The sequence below is a fragment of the Ornithodoros turicata genome, chromosome 8, assembly GCF_037126465.1.
Source record: "Ornithodoros turicata isolate Travis chromosome 8, ASM3712646v1, whole genome shotgun sequence".
Lineage (NCBI taxonomy): Eukaryota > Metazoa > Arthropoda > Arachnida > Ixodida > Argasidae > Ornithodoros > Ornithodoros turicata.
Genome location: NC_088208.1, coordinates 40,472,408 through 40,488,747, shown reverse-complemented (window position 1 = coordinate 40,488,747; position 16,340 = coordinate 40,472,408). Strand labels below are relative to the sequence as shown.

General features: G+C 47.7%; 2 protein-coding genes across 7 annotated transcripts in view; both read right to left on the bottom strand.

Moving 5' to 3' along the window:
• Positions 1-1,714: 1,714 nt before the first annotated feature.
• Positions 1,715-5,230, bottom strand: LOC135367356 (recQ-mediated genome instability protein 1-like). Its single transcript, XM_064600576.1, has 3 exons — positions 5,005-5,230; positions 4,027-4,176; positions 1,715-3,889 (listed from the first exon to the last, which is right to left on the bottom strand). Exon 3 carries the CDS (start codon positions 3,240-3,242, stop codon positions 1,848-1,850), a length of 1,395 nt encoding a protein of 464 aa, XP_064456646.1. The 5' UTR covers positions 3,243-3,889; positions 4,027-4,176; positions 5,005-5,230; the 3' UTR covers positions 1,715-1,847.
• A 1,860-nt stretch (positions 5,231-7,090) lies between these two features.
• LOC135367354 (intraflagellar transport protein 80 homolog) overlaps positions 7,091-16,340 on the bottom strand; it is a 119,760-nt gene continuing 110,510 nt past the window's right edge. For 3 of the 6 annotated variants that reach the window (XM_064600570.1, XM_064600569.1, XM_064600573.1), the window contains 15 exons: positions 13,182-13,292; positions 12,457-12,525; positions 11,610-11,809; positions 11,288-11,425; positions 10,557-10,681; positions 10,326-10,499; positions 9,975-10,049; positions 9,737-9,900; positions 9,618-9,682; positions 9,413-9,545; positions 8,551-8,698; positions 8,265-8,439; positions 7,557-7,822; positions 7,303-7,426; positions 7,091-7,242 (listed from right to left, as the gene is read on the bottom strand). In XM_064600570.1, coding sequence (XP_064456640.1) covers positions 7,174-7,242; positions 7,303-7,426; positions 7,557-7,822; positions 8,265-8,439; positions 8,551-8,698; positions 9,413-9,545; positions 9,618-9,682; positions 9,737-9,900; positions 9,975-10,049; positions 10,326-10,499; positions 10,557-10,681; positions 11,288-11,425; positions 11,610-11,809; positions 12,457-12,525; positions 13,182-13,292 — 2,036 coding nt within the window. In that variant the 3' untranslated portion in view covers positions 7,091-7,173. Of the gene's footprint in view, positions 7,243-7,302; positions 7,427-7,556; positions 7,823-8,264; positions 8,440-8,550; positions 8,699-9,412; positions 9,546-9,617; positions 9,683-9,736; positions 9,901-9,974; positions 10,050-10,325; positions 10,500-10,556; positions 10,682-11,287; positions 11,426-11,609; positions 11,810-12,456; positions 12,526-13,181; positions 13,293-15,414; positions 15,805-16,340 lie in introns of those variants that run through there. The other 3 variants (XM_064600574.1, XM_064600571.1, XM_064600572.1) reach the window with 3 other exon arrangements.

Sequence of the window (16,340 nt, the reverse complement as noted above, 5' to 3'; positions counted from 1 at the left end):
TAATGAATCTGTATTCTAATGTACTGTGTTCTAACGTAATAACATGTACAAATAAAACGGGAAAGCTGTGCAGATATGTCACCATTGTGCCACGATTCTTGCCGTGTCTAAGAAAAATTCCGCAAGTGGAACCTTCACCAAGCATACCCCCCCCCCCCCCTGAAAGCTCGGCACCCCCCCCCCCCCCCCAGCGATGAATTTCTGGGGGAATCACTGGACACATGTGATGCCATGCATAACGCAGGAAGGGAGTTGCTTCAGGACAGAAGCCGCCGATATTTCGAACAGAGACTGTTCTTCTTCTGTTCCCAGAACAAGAACAGTCTCTGTCCGAAATATCGGCGGCTTCTGTCCTGAGGCAACCCCCTTCCTACATCTCTACCAGTTCGCTGGATTTCTATGCATAACGCAGAGTGCTTTAGAAAAGCATATGCATAATCCCTTTCGAAAGGATTTTAATCGAATATAGAGCAAATGAGTGTCAGTCGTTGTATGGTACAGAACTGCATAACGAAACCTTCGTAACAACAGATGCGGCAATAAACTCGAATACAACGCATGTGTGTCATGTTATCGCTTGAGTGATGTATCAGCTGCGCAATCACCTTCCGATTGCGTGTTGACCACGTAGTCTCTCTTCAACGATTGCGCGTCCTCAAGTTCGTGACTTTGCTTCCTATCTGTTGACTCATAGGCGGCCTTCGGAAACGACAGCTTGCTTTATTTTATTTTTTCGTCGCGTAGGTTGAGGATAGATTTTCGTCGCGATTTTGCCGAAATGTGTCCTAATTTTATTTTGTTTTAAATTCTGCGTCACCACAACTGGGGCCATGCGCAGTGTACAGACGTAAAGGGTTATTGGTACATGCCCTGGGCCGACTTCAGGAGCAATTGCATCGGTATCCGTCTGGAAGGCTGTACCTGTTAGAGGACTAGCGCAAATTTTGAGCAAAAATGTAGTGCCTATTTTTGCATCTAAAATTCTGGTGAAATTGAATGCTCGGGTACTTGCACTTTGTCATTACGGGTTAAAGTAAAAAGAAATGAAGCCCTCTGGTCAACACTGCTTGGGACAACACCTGCAATCAGTCCACTAGAATGAAGTTTTTGAGTGTTGCATTTACCTATATTTTGTTTCCTAAAAGGCAAGCTGTAAAGTAACTAAGTCGTTCTGTGCCGTTCGTGCCATGTCGTCTTACCAACTAGTCCACCTCTCCACGTTAAGTAAGTGTTTTTAATGATGTGACTGTAACTGGTCACATTAAAAAAGCAACTGTAACTCACTATTTTGCATGGTTCTAGTTCTGTAACTCGTACTGTTGTATAGTGGTAATAGGATCTGTGTCCCTCCTATGTTGCAGGATTGGATTCCAAGATTTATTGCAGAAGGCACTGTTGGCTGCAGCGGGGAAAAACACTGCATCTTTAAGGGGTGTTTGTAGAATTCTACGAAGTAACTCTCGCCACTAGTCAAGCTAAAGTTGCAAGTGAGGACCCTCAAAAGTTTTGTGACTAGTTTTTGCATGTAGCCTCCATGTTGAAGTGCTTGTAATGGAGTTTCTGGACAAATCTACTTTTCTCTTCCTTCCACTTTTCTTTGTAATTATGACTTAAATTAGATTATAGAAGGATATATTCCCCCTTTGAATTGCCTTCCACATCAGCTCTCCTGATAAACTAGGATAAACTAACAAATGCACGTAGAATATAATAATAATATATATAAATGCATATATTTCAAATTCACCGAGTCAGTCATTATATCTCGGCATAAAACAAAGGCCGCTTCAGCGAAGCCTGTCAAGTGGTAATAAATTAGGTAGCTACAGCCAAAACTAGCGAAATATCTACGTCTTCGTCTCTTCCTCGTACAATACAAGTTTCGGCAGTTGGTCTCCATCTTCGGAGAACCTGATGTGCATCACACCTTCCATGTCGCGGAGTTTCTCTTTAAACTCCTTCAACTTTTCATCGCGACATTCCTTTGTCAGTCTCCGATAGTCACCGCCCGAGACTCCCATGAGAGATACGATCAGGTCACTTTCCATGTCCACCTCCAAACAGTCGGTGTCGTCGCTCAGCTTTAACGAGAGCTTCCAGGTCAGGTCTAGGTTCAGCTTCACCTTGCTGGTAACACCACTGATATAGCACCCCTTGACCAAGACTGTTTGCGGCGTGCTTTTCATATTTTTCTCCACGACGGTCTTCAGTGTGACGTAAGGGCTGGGAGGACTGGGTGATTGCTCCGGACTGTCGGCTTGCATGGGTTCGGCATTGGCCTGGAATTCCAGCTGTTCTCGGAGCATGTCTTCGTCAATATCATCTTCCTCCGGAAAGACATAGTCGTCGAGGTCGAGCTGTCCCAGGAGTGCATCATCCTCATCCATTCTGTCGAGGGAGTCTTCTATCAGGATAGCCTCGGATGGCGCCAGGGTAGAAACTTTCCTCTTTGGTGATACGTTGTTAGTGTGTGAGGATGTCCTGGGAGTTGGTGTCCTATTTCCTGTTCCCTGTGGTGACACACTGTTAGAAGCCATCCTGGGATTAATTGTCCTAGTCCCCGTGAAAGAGGTGGTATTCGCAGTCTGCATCTCTTGCAAGGCATCACCCTGAACGCTTTGACTTTGAAGCACGGAACCTAGAATGGATTGTTGAGTATTATTCGATGCCAATGACTCGACGCAACCGCCGAGCACCCGGACGTTCCTCGACGTCAGGAACAGAACCTTCTTTCGACATTCCAGCGGGCCAGATATGATTAATTTTGTTCCTGGAGGTAAGCTGAGATTCAAAGCTGGGATAACTTCGTACTCGAATGCATTCACTTTGTTGACGCCGTCGGAGAGGACCATCTTAAGCATTCGGGTCAGTTTAGTTTCCCAGTGCATGGGAGTTTCCTGAGGTTCGGCCTGCACTGTGCAGTTCACGTTCTCCGTGCCCGTTAATTTCTTTAACTGACTGTAAGCCGGTTGACTGATGTCTCTTACCTCTTCCATTTGAACGAAGTAGTAATCCTGCAGCGTCATTTTAGACTCAGTTAGGGAGGGAAATGACGCCACGGCGACCCCGTTGATGTCTGTGTGAAGAAGTTGCTCGAAGACGAGGCCATGGATTTCTTCGTTCCTTATACTACGACCCGGGTTTTCGTTGCGCAGGAACGCCACGCATGCCTCCAACCACTCTACGCGTACCTTGATGTGTTGACGGAGCAGGTGCTGTTCGAGCAATCTAACCAGGCTCATAGTAGCAGAAAACAGGCAACAGTTCTTCTTTCAACCGCGCTCAATGTCCCCACACGAAGCACACGGAAAGTAGAACATAAAGTACCGTGATACCAAAATGAGGTGCCAAACGTCAGAGAAAAACACTTCGCGAAATAGAAAAGTTCGCGCCACAACTATCGCGTGTAAACTGATAACAGGAACAGGATCATCATCATCAACAATAGTCACGTGGGCTGAGCGAGCGTAGCGTCCTCTGTGGAGGAAAGACGCTTCTTGAAATGCTTGAAATATATTAGCAAAACATATTAGCAACTATACGATGCTGATACTGCATTTCTTCAGAACACACTAAACTGACGTAAAACAATTTATTTACCCTTCTTTATATCCCAGTGTCCCAAACATTTTCGAGCAGAAGTAAACCGCGTACTCCCTTGGAAACTAGCGCCATCTACGGAATTTCGATATAACGTGTTGTTTGAGCGCGGGCCTTTTCGAAACTGCTTCTCGGTTGATCTGCTGGTCGTGCAATGGACATGCTATCCAAGCTGCCAAGCCTTGAGGCTGTGTGTAAAGGGACTTTTGAGCTGTGCCGGTCCGACAGAAGGTCGCTGAGAGAGCTCGTCCGCTTCGTTGTGGTCACCCACCTCCTCGTGCTTTACTACCTGAGACAGAGGAACGGAGAAGTTAGAACCAATGGCGATCTTCGCGAAACGGAAGCTTGCGAATTTCCAGCAATACCTTACCATTCATCGATGTAGGTATATAGTACGAAAAAAAGAAAGAAAGGAAAAGGGCATACCTGATCTGCAGTGGAAGTGGGTTGCTGGCACCGGGTGGAATCTTTTTGACGGGAAAACCAGCGTCGAAAGAAGTTTCGTATGGCCAGTAACTTCTCCATGCTCCAAGTAGTCCCTTGCTGCGAAGTCGATGCTCCGTCGTAGCACAAGATCTGTAAGACAGGTTTCTCTTCAACAAAGGATGTTTCCGTTTGGAGGGACAAAAAAAAACCTCGTTTCCTCGAATCCCCTTTACGATCAGGGGTCTCGAACATAAGGCCCGAGTGCCTTTGACAACTGAACAGAACAAAACTGCCCTCACAAAATAAAAAATAAAAAAGTCCTGAACAGTTGGAAATGAAAGTACAATTTCGTGCATCGTTTTTATGGTTAAAATTGCGTAGACACAGGCAAGCTGGTGGTGATTTGCCGTTATGGAGAGCACCTCAACATGTGAACACATATGCACGAGAGGCACTGTATTTTATAGGTATCATATTAGTGAAGTAAGCCGTAGGCTATTCAGTGTCAATAAAACCAGTCTACAGTCTGCTTACTTCTCTCTCTGCTCCCTGTATCTCCTGTCACGAGCTAGATCCGTAATAATGGCAAAAAATGCAGAGCTTTAAATAAGAGACGACCACTGCACCACAGCACGGACAGTATCGTTTGGAAGGACACCTAATTTAGGGAGGCAACCTACTTATTTCTCTGAGCATATCAAGGGGACACGTTAAAATTATGCATCATTGTAAATGTGCCGTCCGGCTCTACGATACCAACACCGCTCCAGTTGCTAGTCATTGGCGTATTTTACGATTATAACGTTTCCATTTTTTTTTCTTCAACCCTCCGTGACGTAGCCTAAAGTCAACGCGATCCGCCACTCGATCTGAGTTTTTGAGCGTGTGCTGTAAATTATAAAAAGACCAGCCAATGTTTTACCCAGCGGCTTTGTGCACTGAACCCGCAAAAGCACCGCAGAGCAAAGGAGCACTTACCACTTTGTTCCAAGCAGTGACATAGGAAGCGTACATAGACGTTTCACTGAAGTTTCGGCTAAATTCTGTCAGCCTGTCCCTGTCGTCCAAGTTCATAAGGGCTTTTTTAGTAAGGCAAGATCGCCATAGCCCTGATGCCCCGACGGACGCCGCACAGTTCCAATCTTCTTCTTTTTCTCCCCAATCCAATCGCTGGAGCGCGCAGAGCCTCTCCTTCTTCTTCTTTCATTCAATCATTACCACGGTGGAATGTGTTTTCTAAATTTAGCTACGAATCCTAATACCCTAGTACCAGCTGGGCAGGGGCGGATCTAAGTTGTTTTTTTCTGAAGGGGGGCCAGTCTTGGCCAGCATGGTAGATACACGGTCAATCAATTAAACGCTATGTAAAGACGGAAATTGAGGAGGGGGTCAGGACGTCCCCCCCCCTCCCCTCTAGATCCGCCCTTGCAGCTGGGAGCATCGCATCGACCGAGTCAGTCTGAGCACCAGTATCGTTGTCGCGAGGGCATATGTCATGTTGCAAACTTAGTTGTTCTGCTGCGAAGATATTGGATGGTGCGAATAACTGAGGCCTAAAGACGTTACGAAACGCCGTTTATGAACGGTTTAGCTGCCAATCATGTGTACCGCCGTTTTCAACGTTAAAGGGACGGTTGCATCCAGAAACCCCAACTATGAAACAGATATCACTATGTTCGGTATCGGCCGACGATCTACTTGGCTAATTTTTCCCTCAGAAAAGTGATTGTTCTTAAATAAACTCATTTTAAAGATTAGCGCCTGCTTCAGCAGCTGCGGAGGCTCCGGGGACAACGAGATCAGCCTGACGTCACTCCTTGAGAGGAGGAGTGAGAGGGCATCGCTCTGAGGAGAAAGGCGCCGTCCACACGCAATGCCACCTAGATACAGAAGGCCTGCTTCTTTCCTCCTCTCCCTCCTTCGCTACGTCGACATAAAAAGTCAGAATTCGTCTGCTACTGCGACTCGCCGTTCTGCAAATTCAAGAACTCGCAAATAATTGCAGCTAACTAGGAACCTGTGGATATGAATCTGTAAAGTACGAAAAGCGCAATACGCTTTCCAGAAAATCAGTCTCGAGCAAGATATGGGAGCGTTTTGCGCTTTATTTTAAAGATTTCCCACCTAGTACGTGGTGACGTTCTATCACTACTCGCAGATGACGATGATCCGTCTCCATGGCTACGACCGCTGAAAGCACGTTCGTGATTGGCTACCGCCGTTGAAAACACGATCCTGGTTGGCTGACTCTTAGTTTTTACGTCACGTGGACGAGAAAGCAGGGTGTCTCTTTCTAGGTGGTGTTGCCACACGCAGGCATCGCCCCTTTTCTCAAGGCCGTGCTCTGATTGGTGGTGTAGGGAATGACGTTTTCGTCTTCGTTCCGAGAGGGGATTCCGGCCTACTCTCAACATCCGGCGTCTGCTCTTGTCATGTGTTTCATAGAATAACAATAAAACTAAGCCAGTATTTCACGTGGGATTTTCGGTACCGTGGTCAGTGGTCAAGGAGGAATAATGTGGCGCCATAGTTTCGAAATGAACTGGAACGGATGCGACCGTCCCTTCAAGTGCGATGACGTGTGACGTGGATCTTCTCAGCATGCATTTGCTCGTCTGGTACACCCAACACATAGACCAACATATAGCAGTGCCTCTGTGTCTACAACTGTACTACTCTACTCTTGTCACAACCTGGTGGATCTTCTACGAACTACTTCTGACGCGAGACAAAACAAGCCAACGTCAACCACCACAAGGCTCTCAACCGGCGTTCTCAAGACTTCGACATACTACACTAAAATCAAACTGTTTTTTTTTTTCATATATCCCATTATATTTCACAAGTGCCAGAGCTCCTTTAATTTCCGCCGACCTCGACACCTCGTGGATTATGGAGAGAGGAGAAATCGAAAGAATTTGGAGACCCTCTCATCATTCCCGAGTGATAAAATAGTTCCCACGTGGGAACTATTCCCAGTATTCCCACGTGGGAATTGCAATTCAAGGGGCCGCTATTGCTCTTCGGGATCTTCTGAAGGTCATCTAGTGAAGATTCCCCGACATCTTGTAAGGAATCCGTGCGTTTATTGAAGAAAATATGGAGAGAGACACTTTGGGACGCAACCGGTTATGATTTGGTCGGTGACTACCTCGCCTTTTCCGTTTCGTACTCGTCTGCTATGGACGCGTTGATTTTTTCCCAGTCAATTTCCACCTGTAGAGGAAGAGCGACAGATATTGTATACGTGGAGGCTGCACCGTGGAAGCTTCCTACCTTCTTAGCGTATTTCTCAAAGAGAGGATTCTTTTCTTGCTTCCCGAGTCTCTCCAAGTATTTGTTACGATGCGCTATGACCGTGTCTATGTGCGTGTTCTGCTTTATGGCTAGGCTCAGGGCCCTGCAGAGAAATGTAAACACGGGAAAATGAAGACAACACATCGCCCCAGAATATCATCAAAATCCTCGTGCACGACTGAAGCACTAAACTACGTGTAACCTATTATGCGCAGGGCACAACGGAGCATCACCTTTCCCAGTTGTGCAACTGGATATTGAGCATGATAGCTCGGAACCAGAGCTTGGATTGAATGAGGATGTTTTCTGCGTCCTTCTGGTTACCAGCGATGAGGGCCATATGAGCGAGTTGCACTTCTTTCACCGAAGATAGGGACTTTATGTGTTGGATGTAGAACACCTTGTCAGCTTCGTCTAAGGCTGAATAAGCAGCTTCCGCCGTGTCCAGCTCTCGAGCGCTCAGGGCCATAGCAGCCAGGCAACCCCACAAAGACGACACCTATGGACAAATATTCCTGCAGGAATCTGTAGACGCTAAATTAGGACTTATATATACAATCTTACTACGGCATCAGGCACGTTTCCTACTCGAACGAATGAAAATGGCGAAAGTTGTTGAAATTTTTAACAGAGGAAACAGTTTGTTCAACTATGTTATACGATGGTCCCTGAAAGGGACGCGACCTTCGGTCCAACTTTTCTTTCAATAGGAGGCAGCGATTCGTGGAACCCAGCCCTCCCCTTCCGATTTGTTTCGGCTTCAGTCGGTCTACCAACGTCATGATGACGTTTCTCGGGTAGATGTCTATTTCTGAGGAGAGGCCTGATGTCAGAGCTGGATGCGCCTCAGTACCTATTACCCTTTGATGTAAAACCTGAAATGTACCTCGATGCAAAGAACCAACTACTTGGAAGTTAGTGTACCTTAGGAAAAGGCGTACCTTGACAAATGTACACAGACGTAGAGCATCGTCCCATCTGCGAGCATTGACGTAGCCATGCAAAATAGAGGCGTACGGAGGAATGGTAACAGTCACCAGAGAACCGTCAGTGCGACGGATCAGGATATTGGTGCCCACGAAGCTCTGGATGTGAGGGTTACTGTAACCCAGGTCACTGCGTCAACAAAAAGTACATCTCACGTATATGGTACGTACTGGAACTACGGTCTGGCTTTTTGTCTTTTTCGTCGTGAGACAACTATGGCCATAAGCGACGTCTCCTTGCCTCATCTCCTTTTCCGTGGTAGTTTGCTGTAACATCTGTCGATCTATCCAAGCAACTGCAGGATGGTTCCACACCGTCACTTTTCCATCTTGTAGTGCAGCCAGAATACTAGTCGTGTCGTTCCAGAAACACGAGCTCACCATTGTACCTGAATTTAACAAAGAACTTTCACGCGTATCCCGTCTTTAGCGATATTTAAGCTACTCGTGCGACAATTATCGCAACTTTCTTTCAGTGGTTTATCAACCGCGGCGGGGCCCAGTGGATAGAGCGTGTGCTCGGTTGCACGAACGTTGAGAAAATTCTGGCCTCAGTAACTTTGCCAGTGTGCTGCTACAGAGGAGCAACGCTGAAGACAGAATATAGCACTACCGAAGCTACTGAGGACACCACCGAGGAACTCCCTCAACGTTCGTGATAGGGGGCCCAAGTCCCACCACCGGCTGTACTGGTTCTGGTTTTCCAGCTTACAGGTGCTCCATCGTGGGGATCTTCACCTGTTCATGGGCTTCCTGTCGTCCACTGGATTGCCACAGACGCTCTAATTCTTTCTCGTATTTTCACCATTCCGTCTTTATCTTCATATATAATGTTCCACGTGCAACGGGGGAGGGTACCGCACCACCGCGGTGAAACACCCCATCTCATCGTCATCATCTATTGTTGTTGTTGTTCAGGTTTTCCGGCACACTTTTCAGACACATGTCAACAACTGTCCTTATCAGGTCGGTCCGGGAGTTATACCAACCCCTTGTCTCCCCAAAACCTTCTTGTCTTGCCACGAGGTACGCTAAATACGGACACCGGCCGTGTGTCAAGATTTCAAGGTACGTTAAAAAAAAGCACGTATATATAACATTACCTAGTTTAACTGCCCTGGTTCCTTTGTTGTCGCAGAGATTGACTAGGTACAGATCCTTGTTCTTGTCGATTAGGGCTAATTTGCGTACCGCTGAGGGAGCACACTGGTCTAAATTGATTTCTGTCACTTCCAACTGAAAAAGAAAACCATTTTGCACACAGCACTCTCTGGATGTTGCCGTCAGTGATGATGTATTTCCAAGTACTTTGTGCACGAAGGGTTTTCCGTCTCCGGCCGGTTTTCCCGTCTGGATGTCGAACACGTGAATAGCTGAAAAGTTAAATGGACGCTCAAAGGACGGCTGCGGATGTGTGGAGGAAATACCTTTCTCGTCAGCCTTGTCTCGAATGGCGAGCAGGTAGTTGCTGAGAGCGACGGTAAACCTGTTAAGCATATCGGGTCTCATGGCGGCCCATTTGGGACTAAACACCAGCTTCCCGTCGTAGGTGTACAGGTAAGCTCCGCACTTTTCAACCAACACAAAGTACCTGCACAGACCGCATCCTCGTTGAACATAATCCCCGAGACATCTCGAGGGATTGCTCAAAGACAGGATCCTTACTTTTCCGCTTGTACGACGAGACCAATGCTACCCTCTTTCAACTCGAACACTTGAGGCGTATTCCAGTTATTCGTACTTTGAAAAAACACACAGAATAAAGTTGTGAAAACTCACGTCTTTTCCCCCCAGCCTATGTTTCATATGGCGGAACGGAGCAATACACCACCATTCTCAAAAGGCTATGCAGGCGCCGCGCATAGCAGTGACAGCACCGATTATCCGTGACGTCACAGCGACGCGACTGCAGTGCCAAAAGTGTTCGCATATTCCATCTACCACTTCGACAACAACCATAGAACAGGAGAATATTGTTGTCTGGCCCCTGTGGAGCTGGCCCTGCCTGGAACTTACCTGTAGCAGTAACATTTACACGAGGTCACCACAACGAGATGGTTGAACATGAAAGACATCTTGATGATGCTCTCCGGGAAGTCCAGGCGCTCCACTACGTCAGTGAGGACATTTTTGACGGACATCGTCTTGCGTCCCTCCGTGGACACTTCGAAGTGCTTCCATTCGAGCTTTCTAGTAAGAAAATATGTCTCAGATATCTCTGCGGCCACCTCGGTGGAGTTACTCCACCTGTCAACGATGTGAGCGAAAATGACGTGTCCATTTCCGCATGCTCCCACCACTTGAGTTCCGTCACTGGACCATTCAAGGGAGTAGATGCTTTGCGTATCGGGCTTATCCAGCGAGTACGACCACTAGGAAAGAAAAAAAAATGAAAAACGCATTTTTTTTAGCGCGTACGTTGTCGGTTCGGGTAACGTATGCGTTAGGGTCTCGTGTCGGCGGTTCCCTATTCTGCCATCATAGATTGGAAGCCGCAATGATATATGCGACCATCATTGCTTCAACGTTAGATCTTCGACGCTAAAGTTAGCGGACTTGGGTAAAGTGTCAGCAACGTCTAGCATTCCCTGGCCGTGCCCGTGCTATAGGCCTGTGCGCCAATGGCAGTGTGGCCGGCGTCGTCGTCATGCTGGTATTGCCGCTGGCGGTGGCAGCTGTTTTGCAGATTTGCTTATCACGATGTGTTTCGACAGTGCTCGTGCACTGTCGTTGACTTTTTTCTTCTCCCGCCGCTGGTAGGAAATCCACTATGGCGCCGGCCACACTACCGTCCGCGCACAAGTCTACACTCGTACCTAATGCATTGGAAACGGTGCGTTTCTGTTTTTTTTTCTCCTCTTTTTCTTTTTGGGAATAGTATGGCTAAGAATACCTCTTTTTTTTTTCAATCATTAAATATATCCCCCTGCCCGAGAACTCCGTATGCGAGCAGGATGAAGTATGAATAAATAACGTACGCCCGTCTTGTCGCACAAGCGAAGGGAGTTGTAGGAACCCACAGCGAAGAGATCTCCGTCGGGTGTCCAGGCCACTGAGGTGACCGGGTAGTCGTTAGGAGAACTCGAGTACAACGCGTGACCAAAGGTGTCCCACAGCTGGCAAAAGATGAAAAAATTTTCTACCAAATATTTTACTTTTGAGAATAGGCTATGCAAGTGTATAACACTGATTATACAAGGTAATTTCGGTCTGATAGTAAAAATTGTTATCTACAGTGCGGGAGCAACCGAAACACAAAAATGAGTTACGGAGAAGCACGTCTATCTACCACGTCCTCACCTTGTACTTGCAGTCTTCAGCACCCGAAAGAATTAGGTTACTATTGATATTCCACGCAATGCAAAGAACGAGGGCCTCGTGAGCTTTCCACTGAACGGGTTTCGAGTTGGGCTGCAGAGGTTTGGTCACTAAGTGGTGGCCCAGCGCGTACAGGACCTCCTTCGAGTTGGGACCCCAGACGGCGCAGTAGACAGGCTGAGCTACATGGTCAACACACACACTAAAACCGAGAAAAACGTGACAATAAAAGATAAATTAGATAAGGCATGCACGCGGAAACTGCGTAGGCGATAGTTAGTTGAATGTGCACCACTGTCACGTCATCGTCCTGGGATGTGCCACAGAAGGTTTTTGTACTACTTTGCTCCAGAGTGCAGAGCTATCTTGTAATTACAGCTGACCGTCGTAACTTTTCCCTTTCCCCTTTGAGCTCCGTAGTACCAGCGGCATGGTGGAGTGGATAAAAGCATCCGCTGGTTGGTGATCGCTCCAAGGTCGTGCTTAGGGCAGATTTCCCGGACGAATGTCGGCACAATTCCACCTGAAGTCGGCCCAGGATGCACACTAACACCCCTGTCTATACCACACCTTTCTGCTGTCCTCGCTCCATCGGTTCCCGTCTGTACGCTACTCATAGCCACAGTTGCTTCGCGGCGCTAACACGGAGTAAAAAAAAGAAAAAGGAAAGAGGCCCTGCAGGTCTGTGGACAGCAACGTCTGTGTTTCGATACCACCTCTATAGGATACCGTAAGACGAGGAATGCCAAATACAGGCTAATGTCATTCGAAACATAAAATGTAATAATAAAAGTCGCCAATAAAAGTAAAAATAGATTGTGCGACTCACAATTTGTCGCTAGAGTTGAGCGCAGCATTCCGTTCCGAGACCATATTTTGATATGTCCATCTTCGCCGGCTGAAAGGATCACAGCGACTATTATGGCCTTGGTACTGCTTATAGCGATGCAATACGATCATGTAAGCGTGATACATACGGCGATACAATTTATAGGGATAGTCATGCGATAATAGATATAACGATACCGCTTATAGCGAAGGCAAGCGGTGATACATATAGCGATACGATTTATAGTGATAGCCATCTGATGATTGATATAACGATACCACTTATAGCGACAACGATGCGATGATGTAAGCGATTCCCACCACCGGCACTCGCTGACTTGCCATCAAATGCCGTCCTTGAGATCATTGCTTGGGCGTTGGTGAGTCTTAAATGTTTTATCGCCTGCTATGATCATAACGTTTCCTGCCCAGCAATTTACGTTACGATCCAAGCGGTAACTGATTTCCGCGTCTTAACGTTGAGTATCAGAGTAGCATAGAGTAGCTATGTACTCGTATTACCAAGTATATTATGTGCTATAACACTTTAGAATCCAAGTATTGCACATAACACAGCTGTTTGATGCGTATTATGTGTTCGTTCATAATACGAAATATGGAAAACTACTATATATTCCTGATACATATTCCTACGGTATTTGCCCTGCAGCCCCATATGCTACTGCTCGACGACCTCTTACCAAATCCGTCAAATGTATTGATTACCTGTAAGCAGGGCTGTAGCGTCTGGACTCCACTCTCCGGAGAGGACAGCACCGCGATGGGCTTCCACGCTTTTTTCCACGCGTCCAGTCCGGGACACCAGGTGGAACTTACCTGACAACAATACAAATACACTACTGATGTTGACATCGCCTGCGACACACCGGTGCATTGCAGAGAGAGCATACCCCACAAAAGCGCGTAGTGACGTTGGGATTGCCTGCGATACACCGGTGCATTGCAGAGAGAGCATACCCCACAAAAGCGCGTAGTGACGTTGGGATTGCCTGCGACACACCGGCGTATTGCAGAGAGAGCATACCCCACAAAAGCGCGTAGTGACGTTGGGATTGCCTGCGACACACCGGCGTATTGCAGAGAGAGCATACCCCACAAAAGCGCGTAGTGACGTTGGGATTGCCTGCGACACACCGGCGTATTGCAGAGAGAGCATACCCTACAAAAGCGTGTAGTGACGTTGGGATTGCCTGCGACACACCGGCGTATTGCAGAGAGAGCATACCCCACAAAAGCGCGTAGTGACGTTGGGATTGCCTGCGACACACCGGCGTATTGCAGAGAGAGCATACCCCACAAAAGCGCGTAGTGACGTTGGGATTGCCTGCGACACACCGGCGTATTGCAGAGAGAGCATACCCTACAAAAGCGTGTAGTGACGTTGGGATTGCCTGCGATACACCGGTGCATTGCAGAGAAAGAACCCTACAAAAGCGCGTAGTGACGTTGGGATTGCCTGCGATACACCGGTGCATTGCAGAGAAAGAACCCTACAAAAGCGCGTAGTGACGTTGGGATTGCCTGCGATACACCGGTGCATTGCAGAGAAAGAACCCTACAAAAGCGCGTAGTGACGTTGGAATTGCCTGCGATACACCGGTGCATTGCAGAGAAAGAACCCTACAAAAGCCCGTAGTGACGTTGGGATTGCCTGCGATACACCGGTGCATTGCAGAGAAAGAACCCTACAAAAGCGCGTAGTGACGTGGGGATTGCCTGCGATACACCGGTGCATTGCAGAGAAAGAACCCTACAAAAGCGCGTAGTGACGTTGGGATTGCCTGCGATACACCGGTGCATTGCAGAGAAAGAACCCTACAAAAGCGCGTAGTGACGTTGGGATTGCCTGCGATACACCGGTGCATTGCAGAGAAAGAACCCTACAAAAGCGCGTAGTGACGTTGGGATTGCCTGCGATACACCGGTGCATTGCAGAGAAAGAACCCTACAAAAGCGTGTAGTGACGTTGGGATTGCCTGCGATACACCGGTGCATTGCAGAGAAAGAACCCTACAAAAGCGCGTAGTGACGTTGGGATTGCCTGCGATACACCGGTGCATTGCAGAGAAAGAACCCTACAAAAGCGCGTAGTGACGTTGGGATTGCCTGCGATACACCGGTGCATTGCAGAGAAAGAACCCTACAAAAGCGCGTAGTGACGTTGGGATTGCCTGCGATACACCGGTGCATTGCAGAGAAAGAACCCTACAAAAGCGTGTAGTGACGTTGGGATTGCCTGCGATACACCGGTGCATTGCAGAGAAAGAACCCTACAAAAGCGCGTAGTGACGTTGGGATTGCCTGCGATACACCGGTGCATTGCAGAGAAAGAACCCTACAAAAGCGCGTAGTGACGTTGGGATTGCCTGCGATACACCGGTGCATTGCAGAGAAAGAACCCTACAAAAGCGCGTAGTGACGTTGGGATTGCCTGCGATACACCGGTGCATTGCAGAGAAAGAACCCTACAAAAGCGCGTAGTGACGTTGGGATTGCCTGCGATACACCGGTGCATTGCAGAGAAAGAACCCTACAAAAGCGCGTAGTGACGTTGGGATTGCCTGCGATACACCGGTGCATTGCAGAGAAAGAACCCTACAAAAGCGCGTAGTGACGTTGGGATTGCCTGCGATACACCGGTGCATTGCAGAGAAAGAACCCTACAAAATCATGAGAGTGAACGATGTCATTCGGGATTCCTAGGAGCGTTTCATACGGTCAAGTTCTCTTTTAAGAGTGCACTGCTGAGAAAGGATACCGTACATGCAGGAACACGTTCACCCGTGGTCAACGCGTGCAAACCTAACAGTTCCTCTTTGTTCCTTTTGTCTCTTCAAAGGAGACTCGGGGGTTCCGAAACTTCCATGCTAATACGTGTACGACTTCCTCTCTGATCAAAGACCCTTTTTTTTTTCTTCCTCAAAGGAGGTCAACTGACCATCACTGGCGGTGACGAGGATAATGTCGCTTCCTTTCCTCGCAGATCCCGCAATGCGTGGCAAGGACCGCATGCCCGTCGGGAACAGGGTGTCGGGAAGTAGCGTGACTCTGGCATGCTCTTTGCTGAGAACATTCCACGAATGGATGCTGTGGTCGTCGCTACAGGAGAGCACCTCCTCTCCCGTCAGCCATGTAACTCCTGTCGTCATGTCAGCATGTGCCCCACGTTAAGGACAACAATCATCGCGAGGATGTGTTGGGTTCGGAGGAAGCAAATATACGTCAGAACAGAATGTTTTGTATGGAATACTTCGAAACGGGACGGGTTTTGTATTCACCTGGGAAAGTCCTTTGTCGTGGGGTAAACTTTGTCGCGGCTCACATCCCCATTTTTTTTTCTTTATCGCATCAACCTCGTGACGGGGCAGAAATCGGAAGCAGCCGACGACAGCCTCACGGGACGATAGGCTTTCAGAGAAAATTATTTAGTGTCACACGCTAAATGCCACCCAGTATTTAGTTTCTGAACCGATTTTGCTATCCATCGGGTTAAACAACAAACACAAAACACTGCGCAGCCAACAGAATGCACACCACATCCTAGAATCGCAAAAAAAAAAAGAAAAAGAAAGAAAAACAGCAGAAGTTGCGGAACTGAATCTGCACGCGAAGTATTTTGCCGTGTATTGTAGGTGTTGTATCGAGCACTGCCGGTCAAAAGCTTCGTACTATTTTAACCCAATAACACCCGAACGCACAAGTACCCTACTCGTATAACTCCAGATTTCGCTCCGAACTTGTCAAACCCTACATATTATATTACTCTCGGTTTCGTGCCACGATACCGCGTGCACGATTGGCACAAAAACTGCGCATGCCACATTTCTCGGTCGCGGAACATTCTGCAAGCGCAACATCACCAGA